The sequence below is a fragment of the Anomaloglossus baeobatrachus genome, chromosome 4 (genome assembly GCF_048569485.1).
Source record: "Anomaloglossus baeobatrachus isolate aAnoBae1 chromosome 4, aAnoBae1.hap1, whole genome shotgun sequence".
NCBI classification, from domain to species: domain Eukaryota; kingdom Metazoa; phylum Chordata; class Amphibia; order Anura; family Aromobatidae; genus Anomaloglossus; species Anomaloglossus baeobatrachus.
In genome coordinates, this window is record NC_134356.1 from 5866196 (window position 1) to 5879204 (window position 13009).

At 50.5% G+C, this 13009-nt stretch overlaps 1 protein-coding gene across 1 annotated transcript; it reads right to left on the bottom strand.

Annotated features, from left to right (window-relative positions):
• Positions 1-1494: 1494 nt before the first annotated feature.
• On the bottom strand, positions 1495-9479 carry LOC142301566 (uncharacterized; the record flags this gene model as incomplete). The annotated part of the gene is made up of 4 exons (XM_075342590.1): positions 1495-1524; positions 8375-8494; positions 8595-8747; positions 9024-9479. Coding segments are annotated over 4 exons (759 nt in total), but the record flags the coding sequence as incomplete, so codon positions are not given.
• Between the last annotated feature and the right edge of the window lie 3530 nt (positions 9480-13009).

Genomic DNA, 13009 nt, shown 5'->3' on the forward strand with positions numbered 1-13009 from the left:
CGGTGCTGGCTGCGCTCTGCTGTTTCCGGCGCTGTGCGGTGCTGGCTGCGCTCTGCTATTTCCGGTGCTGTGCGGTGTCAGCTGCGCTCTGCTGTTTCCGGTGCTGTGCGGTGTCAGCTGCGCTCTGCTGTTTCCGGTGCTGTGAGGTGCTGGCTGCGCTCTGCTGTTTCCGGTGCTGTGCGGTGTCAGCTGCGCTCTGCTATTTCCGGTGCTGTGCGGTGCTGGCTGCGCTCTGCTGTTTCCGGCGCTGTGCGGTGCTGGCTGCGCTCTGCTGTTTCCGTCGCTGTGCGGTGCTGGCTGCACTCTGCTATTTCCGGTGCTGTGCGGTGTCAGCTGCGCTTTGCTGTTTCCGGTGCTGTGCGGTGTCAGCTGCGCTCTGCTGTTTCCGGTGCTGTAAGGTGCTGGCTGCGCTCTGCTGTTTCCGGTGCTGTGCGGTGTCAGCTGCGCTCTGCTATTTCCGGTGCTGTGCGGTGCTGGCTGCGCTCTGCTGTTTCCGGCGCTGTGCGGTGCTGGCTGCACTCTGCTGTTTCCGGCGCTGTGCGGTGCTGGCTGCACTCTGCTGTTTCCGGTGCTGTGCGGTGCTGGCTGCACTCTGCTGTTTCCGGTGCTGTGCGGTGCTATTTCTGGTGCTGTGCGGTGCTGGCTGCGCTCTGCTGTTTCCGGCGCTGTGCGGTGTTGGCTGCGCTCTGCTGTTTCTGGTGCTGTGCGGTGCTATTTCTGGTGCTGTGCGGTGCTGGCTGCGGTCTGCTGTTTCCGGTGCTGTGCGGTGCTATTTCCGGTGCTGTGCGGTGCTGGCTGCGCTCTGCTGTTTCCGGCGCTGTGCGGTGCTGGCTGCGCTCTGCTGTTTCGGGCACTGTGCGGTGTCAGCTGGGCTCTGCTGTTTCTGGTGCTGGCTGCATTCTGCTGTTTCTGGCGCTGTGCGGTGCTGGCTGTGCTCTGCTGTTTCCGGTGCTGTGCGGTGCTGGCTGCGCTCTGCTGTTTCCGGTGCTGTGCGGTGCTGGCTGCGCTCTGCTGTTTCCGGCACTGTGCGGTGCTGGCTGCGCTCTGCTGTCTTGCACCCTCGTCCTGCTCACCTGTGCATTATTCGCGGTGCGTTGTGCCTGTTACGCAGCGAGCGCACGCAGAGGTGTCACTCCATCTCCACAGGTTTTATGTAATTGCAGGTGACAATGATAAACACGTCCCCCCCCCCCCCCCCCGCACGCGCTGACAGGCGCAGGAAATCTCTTATGCATTCGCTCCCATTCACACGAACCGGAGGTGAAACAAAAGAAACCGATCAAACATCAAAGAAATTCACAAAAACCCGCATTAAACGCTGCAAAAAAATCTGCTAAAATGACGGATCAGCGGCTGAATTCAGAAAAAGCGAAGGCGCCATTAGCATAGCGGCAAATTAACCCTCCAATGACCGCTGCACCTAAGATGTGGGGGAAAAAAGGGTTAACGCCGCAGCGACTGCAGCCTTCCTATTCACAGACAGCAAGCAGAGGTCTAGGAAACAGAGATCCTCAGACACACGCACTGGAGAGGAAAATTAGAGAACACAATTTCCTAAATGTTGGGGTCGTTGTGTCGTCCTCTGTGATTGTCTCCTCACATGAGGAAAGTCGCAGGAATCTCCGCTTATTGTAAAGCAAATAATAAAGATGTAAGAGACTCGGATCAGAGAACACGGATCCCAATTAGAGAACACGGATCACAATTAGAGAACACGGATCAGAATTAGAGAACACGGATCACAATTAGAGAACACGGATCACAATTAGAGAACACGGATCACAATTACAGAACACGGATCACAATTAGAGAACGCGGATCACAATTAGAGAACACTGTCAGATCCTGCAGGTTATTGGTGTTATCTGCACCTGGTGCTAATTTCCTTCATTATCTGACAATCCCTGTGTAACTGGCGCCGAACTTTCCAGTTTGCACTGACTTTACCGTTCCACAGTGACTGAAACCCTCCAGTAGCCGGTTGTCCAGATGAAGGCCAAAAGGGTGACCCTATCAGCCATAGCAAGAGAAGTCTTTCCAAGTCTGTGATTTTAAGAATATTGCATCTTTACAACATCATAAACTCTTTCAAGTCCCCCAAAAAGGCTGGTCACCCTCGAAAGACAAATGCAAGAGAGGACGGGATAATGCGGAGACTCTCCATAGAGAGGACGGGATAATGCGGAGACTCTCCATAGAGAGGACGGGATAATGCAGAGACTCTCCATAGAGAGGACAGGATAATGCGGAGACTCTCCATAGAGAGGACGGGATAATGCGGAGACTCTCCATAGAGAGGACGGGATAATGCGGAGACTCTCCATAGAGAGGACGGGATAATGCGGAGACTCTCCATAGAGAGGACAGGATAATGCGGAGACTCTCCATAGAGAGGACAGGATAATGCGGAGACTCTCCATAGAGAGGACAGGATAATGCGGAGACTCTCCATAGAGAGGACGGGATAATGCAGAGACTCTCCATAGAGAGGACAGGATAATGCGGAGACTCTCCATAGAGAGGACGGGATAATGCGGAGACTCTCCATAGAGAGGACGGGATAATGCGGAGACTCTCCATAGAGAGGACGGGATAATGCGGAGACTCTCCATAGAGAGGACAGGATAATGCGGAGACTCTCCATAGAGAGGACAGGATAATGCGGAGACTCTCCATAGAGAGGACGGGATAATGCGGAGACTCTCCATAGAGAGGACAGGATAATGCGGAGACTTTCCATAGAGAGGACGGAATAATGCGGAGACTCTCCATAGAGAGGACAGGATAATGCGGAGACTCTCCATAGAGAGGACGGGATAATGCGGAGACTCTCCATGGAGAGGACAGGATAATGTGGAGACTCTCCATAGAGAGGACAGGATAATGTGGAGACTCTCCATAGAGAGGACAAGATAATGCGGAGACTCTCCATAGAGAGGACGGGATAATGCGGAGACTCTCCATAGAGAGGACGGAATAATGCGGAGACTCTCCATAGAGAGGACGGAATAATGCGGAGACTCTCCATAGAGAGGACGGGATAATGCGGAGACTCTCCATAGAGAGGACAGGATAATGTGGAGACTCTCCATAGAGAGGACAAGATAATGCGGAGACTCTCCATAGAGAGGACAGGATAATGCGGAGACTCTCCATAGAGAGGACAGGATAATGCGGAGACTCTCCATAGAGAGGACAGGATAATGCGGAGACTCTCCATAGAGAGGACAGGATAATGTGGAGACTCTCCATAGAGAGGACAGGATAATGCAGAGACTCTCCATAGAGAGGACCGGATAATGCGGAGACTTTCCATAGAGAGGACAGGATAATGCGGAGACTCTCCATAGAGAGGACAGGATAATGCGGAGACTCTCCATAGAGAGGACAGGATAATGCGGAGACTCTCCATAGAGAGGACAGGATAATGCAGAGACTCTCCATAGAGAGGACAGGATAATGCGGAGACTTTCCATAGAGAGGACAGGATATTGCAGAGACTCTCCATAGAGAGGACAGGATAATGCGGAGACTCTCCATAGAGAGGACGGGATAATGCGGAGACTCTCCATAGAGAGGACAGGATAATGCGGAGACTCTCCATAGAGAGGACAGGATAATGCAGAGACTCTCCATAGAGAGGACAGGATAATGCGGAGACTCTCCATAGAGAGGACAGGATAATGCGGAGACTCTCCATAGAGAGGACAGGATAATGCGGAGACTCTCCATAGAGAGGACAGGATAATGCGGAGACTCTCCATAGAGAGGACAGGATAATGCGGAGACTCTCCATAGAGAGGACAGGATAATGCGGAGACTCTCCATAGAGAGGACAGGATAATGCGGAGACTCTCCATAGAGAGGACGGGATAATGCGGAGACTCTCCATAGAGAGGACAGGATAATGCGGAGACTCTCCATAGAGAGGACAGGATAATGCGGAGACTTTCCATAGAGAGGACAGGATAATGCAGAGACTCTCCATAGAGAGGACAGGATAATGCGGAGACTCTCCATAGAGAGGACAGGATAATGCGGAGACTCTCCATAGAGAGGACAGGATAATGCAGAGACTCTCCATAGAGAGGACAGGATAATGCGGAGACTTTCCATAGAGAGGACAGGATAATGCGGAGACTCTCCATAGAGAGGACGGGATAATGCGGAGACTTTCCATAGAGAGGACGGGATAATGCAGAGATTCTCCATAGAGAGGACAGGATAATGCGGAGACTCTCCATAGAGAGGACGGGATAATGCGGAGACTCTCCATAGAGAGGACGGGATAATGCGGAGACTCTCCATGGAGAGGACGGGATAATGCGGAGACTCTCCATAGAGAGGACAGGATAATGCGGAGACTCTCCATAGAGAGGACAGGATAATGCGGAGACTCTCCATAGAGAGGACAGGATAATGCGGAGACTCTCCATAGAGAGGACGGGATAATGCGGAGACTCTCCATAGAGAGGACAGGATAATGCGGAGAATCTCCATAGAGAGGACGGGATAATGCGGAGACTCTCCATAGAGAGGATAGGATAATGCGGAGACTCTCCATAGAGAGGACAGGATAATGCGGAGACTCTCCATAGAGAGGACAGGATAATGCGGAGACTCTCCATAGAGAGGACAGGATAATGCGGAGACTCTCCATAGAGAGGACAGGATAATGCAGAGACTCTCCATAGAGAGGACAGGATAATGCGGAGACTCTCCATAGAGAGGACGGGATAATGCGGAGACTCTCCATAGAGAGGACGGGATAATGCGGAGACTCTCCATAGAGAGGACAGGATAATGCAGAGACTCTCCATAGAGAGGACAGGATAATGCGGAGACTCTCCATAGAGAGGACGGGATAATGCGGAGACTCTCCATAGAGAGGACAGGATAATGCAGAGACTCTCCATAGAGAGGACAGGATAATGCGGAGACTCTCCATAGAGAGGACAGGATAATGTGGAGACTCTCCATAGAGAGGACAGGATAATGCGGAGACTCTCCATAGAGAGGACAGGATAATGCGGAGACTCTCCATAGAGAGGACAGGATAATGCGGAGACTCTCCATAGAGAGGACAGGATAATGCAGAGACTCTCCATAGAGAGGACAGGATAATGCGGAGACTCTCCATAGAGAGGACGGGATAATGCGGAGACTCTCCATAGAGAGGACAGGATAATGCAGAGACTCTCCATAGAGAGGACAGGATAATGCGGAGACTCTCCATATAGAGGACAGGATAATGCGGAGACTCTCCATAGAGAGGACAGGATAATGCGGAGACTCTCCATAGAGAGGACAGGATAATGCAGAGACTCTCCATAGAGAGGACGGGATAATGCGGAGACTCTCCATAGAGAGGACGGGATAATGCGGAGACTCTCCATAGAGAGGACGGGATAATGCGGAGACTCTCCATAGAGAGGACAGGATAATGCGGAGAATCTCCATAGAGAGGACGGGATAATGCGGAGACTCTCCATAGAGAGGACAGGATAATGCGGAGACTCTCCATAGAGAGGACAGGATAATGCAGAGACTCTCCATAGAGAGGACAGGATAATGTGGAGACTCTCCATAGAGAGGACAGGATAATGCAGAGACTCTCCATAGAGAGGACGGGATAATGCGGAGACTCTCCATAGAGAGGACAGGATAATGCGGAGACTCTCCATAGAGAGGACAGGATAATGCGGAGAGTCTCCATAGAGAGGACGGGATAATGCGGAGACTCTCCATAGAGAGGACAGGATAATGCGGAGACTCTCCATAGAGAGGACAGGATAATGCGGAGACTCTCCATAGAGAGGACGGGATAATGCGGAGACTCTCCATGGGTGATCGTTCCCACACTGCAGCTGGAATTGCCGCTATTCAGCACTGAACAGGGTAAGGATCTGTCTTGTCATACAGTGTCACGACGTGTAAGAGCATTTGGACTGAAAGCCCACTCTGCAGTGACCAAACCTCTCATTAGCAGAATCACAAGGCTAGACTCCCCTATAGTGAGGAGCATGTTGTGTGGACAGAGGAGAAGGGTCCACAGTCATTCTGGTGATAAAAGCAAATTCAATTTATTCGGGTGCGATGGGAAACATTATGTTCATCGAGAAACTGGGGAAAAACTGAACCCAAAGTGTGATAAGTCAGTGAGCGGCGGTGGAGGAAGGGGCAGGGTTTGTATAAAACACTGTTCAATGTTCTAGTGGCACGGTGCCCCCCTTACCCTGCTCTAGTGGCATAGTGCACACCTTACCCTGCTCTAGTGGCATGGTGCGCCCCTTACCCTGCTCTAGTGGCATGGTGCGCCCCTTACCCTGCTCTAGTGGCACAGTGCCCCCTAACCCTGCTCTAGTGGCACGGTGCCCCCTAACCCTGCTCTAGTGGCATGGTGCGCCCCTTACCCTGCTCTAGTGGCATGGTGCGCCCCTTACCCTGCTCTAGTGGCATGGTGCGCCCCTTACCCTGCTCTAGTGGCATGGTGCGCCACATACCCTGCTCTAGTGGCATGGTGCGCCCCTTACCCTGCTCTAGTGGCATGGTGCGCCACATACCCTGCTCTAGTGGCATGGTGCGCCCCTTACCCTGCTCTAGTGGCATGGTGCGCCCCTTACCCTGCTCTAGTGGCATGGTGCGCCACATACCCTGCTCTAGTGGCATGGTGCGCCACATACCCTGTTCTAGTGGCATGGTGTCCCCCATTACCCTGCTCTAGTGGCATGGTGCGCCCCTTACCCTGCTCTAGTGGCATGGTGCACCCCTTACCCTGCTCTAGTGGCATGGTGCGCCACATACCCTGCTCTAGTGGCATGGTGCGCCCCTTACCCTGCTCTAGTGGCATGGTGCGCCACATACCCTGCTCTAGTGGCATGGTGTACCCCTTACCCTGCTCTAGTGGCATGGTGCACCCCTTACATAAAAAAGGAGGATAGTCATCAATGGAGATTACATATTTCTGAGAAAAGAAGCTGATCAGACATTGTTCTCTAATTTTCCTCTCCAGTGTAGATGGACGGTGATCACTTTCCTCTCACTTTCATCTCACTTTCTTATTCCTCTCGCTTTCCTTTCGTTTTCCTCTCGCTTTCCGCTCACTGTCCTTTCTCTTTCCTCTCTCTTTCCTCTCACTTTGCTCTCTCTTGCCTCTCACTTGCCTCTAACTTGCCTCTCACTGTCCTTTCTCTTTCCTCTCTCTTTCCTCTTTTTCCTCTCCCTTTCCTTTTGCTTTCCTCTCACTTTCCTCTCTCTTTCCTCTCACTGTCCTCTCACTTTCCTCACGCTTTACTCTCTCTTGCCTCTCTCTTGCCTCTCTCTTGCCTCACTTTCCTTTCTCTTTCCTCTCACTTTCCTCTCTTTCCTCTCGCTTTCCTCTCTTTTTCCTCTCGCTTTCCTCTCGCTTTCCTCTCGCTTTCCTCTCTCTTTCCTCTCTCTTTCCTCTCGCTTTCCTCTCGCTTTCCTTTCACTTTCCTCTCTCTTTCCTTTTGCTTTCCTTTCTCTTTCCTCTCTTTTTCCTCTCGCTTTCCTCTCTCTTTCCTCTCGCTTTCCTCTCTTTTTCCTCTCGCTTTCCTCTCGCTTTCCTCTCGCTTTCCTCTCTCTTTCCTCTCGCTTTCCTCTCGCTTTCCTCTCGCTTTCCTTTCTCTTTCCTCTCTCTTTCCTCTCGCTTTCCTTTCGCTTTCCTCTCTCTTTCCTTTTGCTTTCCTTTCTCTTTCCTCTCACTTTCCTCTCTCTTTTCTCTCGCTTTCCTTTATCTTTCCTCTCGCTTTCCTCTCTCTTTCCTTTCTCTTTCCTTTTGCTTTCCTTTCTCTTTCCTCTCGCTTTCCTCTCTCTTTTCTCTCGCTTTCCTTTTGCTTTCCTCTCTCTTTCCTCTCGCTTTCCTTTCTCTTTCCTCTCTCTTTTCTCTCGCTTTCCTTTTGCTTTCCTTTCTCTTTCCTCTCGCTTTCCTTTCTCTTTCCTCTCGCTTTCCTCTCTCTTTTCTCTCGCTTTCCTCTCGCTTTCCTCTCGCTTTCCTCTCTCTTTCCTCTCTCTTTCCTCTCTCTTTCCTCTCGCTTTCCTCTCGCTTTCCTCTCTCTTTCCTCTCTCTTTCCTCTCTCTTTCCTCTCGCTTTCCTCTCTCTTTCCTCTCGCTTTCCTCTCTCTTTTCTCTCGCTTTCCTTTTGCTTTCCTCTCTCTTTCCTCTCGCTTTCCTTTCTCTTTCCTCTCGCTTTCCTCTCTCTTTTCTCTCTCTTTCCTTTCTCTTTCCTCTCTTTTTCCTCTCGCTTTCCTCTCGCTTTCCTCTCTCTTTCCTCTCTCTTTCCTCTCGCTTTCCTCTCGCTTTCCTTTCGCTTTCCTCTCTCTTTCCTTTTGCTTTCCTTTCTCTTTCCTCTCACTTTCCTCTCGCTTTCCTCTCTCTTTCCTCTCTCTTTCCTCTCGCTTTCCTCTCGCTTTCCTTTCGCTTTCCTCTCTCTTTCCTTTTGCTTTCCTTTCTCTTTCCTCTCACTTTCCTCTCTCTTTTCTCTCGCTTTCCTTTATCTTTCCTCTCGCTTTCCTTTTGCTTTCCTTTCTCTTTCCTCTCGCTTTCCTCTCTCTTTTCTCTCGCTTTCCTTTTGCTTTCCTCTCTCTTTCCTCTCGCTTTCCTTTCTCTTTCCTCTCGCTTTCCTCTCTCTTTTCTCTCTCTTTCCTTTCTCTTTCCTCTCTCTTTCCTCTCGCTTTCCTCTCTTTTTCCTCTCGCTTTCCTCTCTCTTTCCTCTCGCTTTCCTCTCGCTTTCCTTTCGCTTTCCTCTCTCTTTCCTTTTGCTTTCCTTTCTCTTTCCTCTCACTTTCCTCTCGCTTTCCTCTCGCGTTCCTCTCTCTTTCCTCTCTCTTTCCTCTCGCTTTCCTCTCGCTTTCCTTTCGCTTTCCTCTCTCTTTCCTTTTGCTTTCCTTTCTCTTTCCTCTCACTTTCCTCTCTCTTTTCTCTCGCTTTCCTTTATCTTTCCTCTCGCTTTCCACTCTCTTTCCTTTTGCTTTCCTTTCTCTTTCCTCTCTCTTTCCTTTTGCTTTCCTTTCTCTTTCCTCTCGCTTTCCTCTCTCTTTTCTCTCGCTTTCCTTTTTCTTTCCTCTCTCTTTCCTCTTGCTTTCCTTTCTCTTTCCTCTCTCTTTTCTCTCGCTTTCCTTTTGCTTTCCTCTCTCTTTCCTCTCGCTTTCCTTTCTCTTTCCTCTCGCTTTCCTCTCTCTTTTCTCTCGCTTTCCTTTTGCTTTCCTCTCTCTTTCCTCTCGCTTTCCTTTCTCTTTCCTCTCGCTTTCCTCTTTCTTTCCTCTCTCTTTCCTCTCGCTTTCCTCTCTCTTTTCTCTCGCTTTCCTTTTGCTTTCCTCTCTCTTTCCTCTCGCTTTCCTTTCTCTTTCCTCTCGCTTTCCTCTCTCTTTCCTTTCTCTTTCCTCTCGCTTTCCTCTCGCTTTCCTCTCTCTTTCCTCTCTCTTTCCTCTCGCTTTCCTCTCGCTTTCCTTTCGCTTTCCTCTCTCTTTCCTTTTGCTTTCCTTTCTCTTTCCTCTCACTTTCCTCTCGCTTTCCTCTCGCTTTCCTCTCTCTTTCCTCTCTCTTTCCTCTCGCTTTCCTCTCGCTTTCCTTTCGCTTTCCTCTCTCTTTCCTTTTGCTTTCCTTTCTCTTTCCTCTCACTTTCTTCTCTCTTTTCTCTCGCTTTCCTTTATCTTTCCTCTCGCTTTCCTCTCTCTTTCCTTTTGCTTTCCTTTCTCTTTCCTCTCTCTTTCCTTTTGCTTTCCTTTCTCTTTCCTCTCGCTTTCCTCTCTCTTTTCTCTCACTTTCCTTTTGCTTTCCTCTCTCTTTCCTCTCGCTTTCCTTTCTCTTTCCTCTCGCTTTCCTCTCTCTTTCCTTTCTCTTTCCTCTCTCTTTCCTCTCGCTTTCCTCTCTTTTTCCTCTCGCTTTCCTCTCGCTTTCCTCTCTCTTTCCTCTCGCTTTTCTTTCGCTTTCCTCTCTCTTTCCTTTTGCTTTCCTTTCTCTTTCCTCTCACTTTCCTCTCGCTTTACTCTCGCTTTCCTCTCTCTTTCCTCTCTCTTTCCTCTCGCTTTCCTCTCGCTTTCCTTTCGCTTTCCTCTCTCTTTCCTTTTGCTTTCCTTTCTCTTTCCTCTCACTTTCCTCTCTCTTTTCTCTCGCTTTCCTTTATCTTTCCTCTCGCTTTCCTCTCTCTTTCCTTTTGCTTTCCTTTCTCTTTCCTCTCTCTTTCCTTTTGCTTTCCTTTCTCTTTCCTCTCTCTTTTCTCTCGCTTTCCTTTTTCTTTCCTCTCTCTTTCCTCTTGCTTTCCTTTCTCTTTCCTCTCTCTCTTTTCTCTCGCTTTCCTTTTGCTTTCCCCTCTCTTTCCTCTCGCTTTCCTTTCTCTTTCCTCTCGCTTTCCTCTCTCTTTTCTCTCGCTTTCCTTTTGCTTTCCTCTCTCTTTCCTCTCGCTTTCCTTTCTCTTTCCTCTCGCTTTCCTCTCTCTTTTCTCTCGCTTTCCTTTTGCTTTCCTCTCTCTTTCCTCTCGCTTTCCTCTCGCTTTCCTTTCTCTTTCCTCTCGCTTTCCTCTCTCTTTTCTCTCGCTTTCCTTTCTCTTTCCTCTCTCTTTCCTAATTCAAATATGCTTTATTGGCAGGACCAAAATACAATTAGTGTTGCCAAAGCAAGAGAAGTGGGAGGGGATCAGGGTTATGGGGAGTTGGAGGCACAATTTGGGCTCTGTAAGTCCCCCAAAAGCGTCTTATGTTCCCCTCAGCTTATGACATGTGGTGACGTATTGGGCGGCGATCTCCACCATTGATTCCTCTTCCCCCAATAGGAAGCGGAGTTTCATCTCCTCATCTTTCCTCTCACTTTCCTCTTATCTCTCTCTTATCTTTCTCTTTCCTCTCACTTTCCTCTTATCTCTCTCTTATCTTTCTCTTTCCTCTCTCTTTCCTCTCACTTTCCTCTTATCTTTCTCTTTCCTCTCACTTTCCTCTTATCTCTCTCTTATCTTTCTCTTTCCTCTCTCTTTCCTCTCACTTTCCTCTTATCTTTCTCTTTCCTCTCACTTTCCTCTTATCTCTCTCTTATCTTTCTCTTTCCTCTCATTTTCCTCTTATCTCTCTCTTATCTTTCTCTTTCCTCTCACTTTCCTCTTATCTCTCTCTCTCTTTCCTTTCTCTTTCCTCTCTCTTTTTTTCCCTTTGTCTTTCTTCTCTTTCCTCTCTTTCCTTTCTCTTTCCTCTCTGTTTTTTTCCCTCTGTCTGTCCTCTCTCATTCCTCTCTCTTTCCTTTCACTTTCCTCTATCTTTTCTCTTTCTTTCCTCTCTCCTCTTTCTTTCCTCTCACATTCCTTTCTTTCCTCTCTCTTTTGTCTTTTTTTCCCTTGGTCTTTCCTCTCTTTGCTCGCACTTTCCTCGCACTTTCCTCTCACAAGTTTAAGATTTTAGGCTTTCCTTCCTCAGCGCGGTTTCTGGTGACGCTTCCCCGGGTTTTGGCGCCAGGCGACGCTCTCACGGCTTTAATGGCGTCTCAGCCTCATTTACTCCAGATCACCGTCTACATTCATGTGATTAAAGCTTCACTTTTGGGGATGAGGGAGATGTGAGGGTCCCGGACGCAGCCTGGAAGTGCGGAGCATGTGATGGAGGAGACAGATGCCGCGTCCCTGCCGTGCAGTAACCACAATGAGCTCTGCGCCGCCGACACCTTCTGCAGTGAATGCTCCGTCTCCTCCGGATATCGCCGGCCGCGGACACTTCACCTGTGCATAGTGTATGACACGGAAGGATAGAAATAAGCCAGACAGATATAACCTCCAGCCCTCAGTGTATACCCTCCGGCCCCCCCGCCGTATAACCTCCGTCCCCCCGCCGTGTACCCTCCAACCCCACGGCGTATAACCTCCAGCCCCCCTGGCGTATACCCTCCAGCCCCCCGGAGTATACCCTCCGTCCCCCCGGCGTATACCCTCCGTCCCCCCGGCGTATACCCTCCGTCCCCCCGGCGTATACCCTCCGTCCCCCCGGCGTATACCCTCCGTCCCCCCGGCGTATATCCTCCGTCCCCCCGCCGTATACCCTCCGTCCCCCTGGCGTATACCCTTCGTCCCCCCGGCGTATACCCTCCGTCCCCCCGGCGTATACCCTCCGTCCCCCCGGCGTATACCCTCCGTCCCCCCGGCGTATACCCTCCAGCCCCCCACCATGCCATCGGCCTTTACTACTATGTGGCAGAGCGGCCGGTGGTGCGGAGCTCACTGATACCAGCGCATCCTGTAATAGAAGTCACCGGGGTAATAACTCCATTCCTGACATTTCTCCTCCTGAATCTTAAGTGGAAGAAACCGCAGCAACTCAGTCCCAAAGAGGAGACCCCGTAATGTTACAGAGCGGGGGGCCGAGTGCTGAGGAGCAGAAAACTCACCACTGCTCTACTGACCCCATAACTGCAGAGCCCAGACCTCCTCCGGTAATATCAGTACAAACACTGCGCCCATCGGGAGGTTCATGGCCAAGCAGCCACCGTACATCACCAAGCACAATGCTGAGCCGTACATCACCAAGCACAATGCCGAGCCGTACATCACCAAGCACAATGCCGAGCCGTACATCACCAAGCACAATGCCGAGCCGTACATCACCAAGCACAATGCTGAGCCGTACATCACCATGCACAATGCTGAGCCGTACATCACCAAGCACAATGCCGAGCCGTACATCACCAAGCACAATGCCGAGCCGTATATCACCAAGCACAATGCCGAGCCGTACATCACCAAGCACAATGCCGATCTGTACATCACCAAGCACAATGCCGAGCCGTACATCACCAAGCACAATGCCAAGCCATACATCACCAAGCACAATGCCGAGCCGTACATCACCAAGCACAATGCTGAGCCGTACATCACCAAGCACAATGCCGAGCCGTACATCACCAAGCACAATGCCGAGCCGTACATCACCAAGCACAATGCCGAGCCGTACATCACCAAGCACAATGCCGAGCCGTACATCACCAAGCACAATGCTGAGCCGTACATCACCAAGCA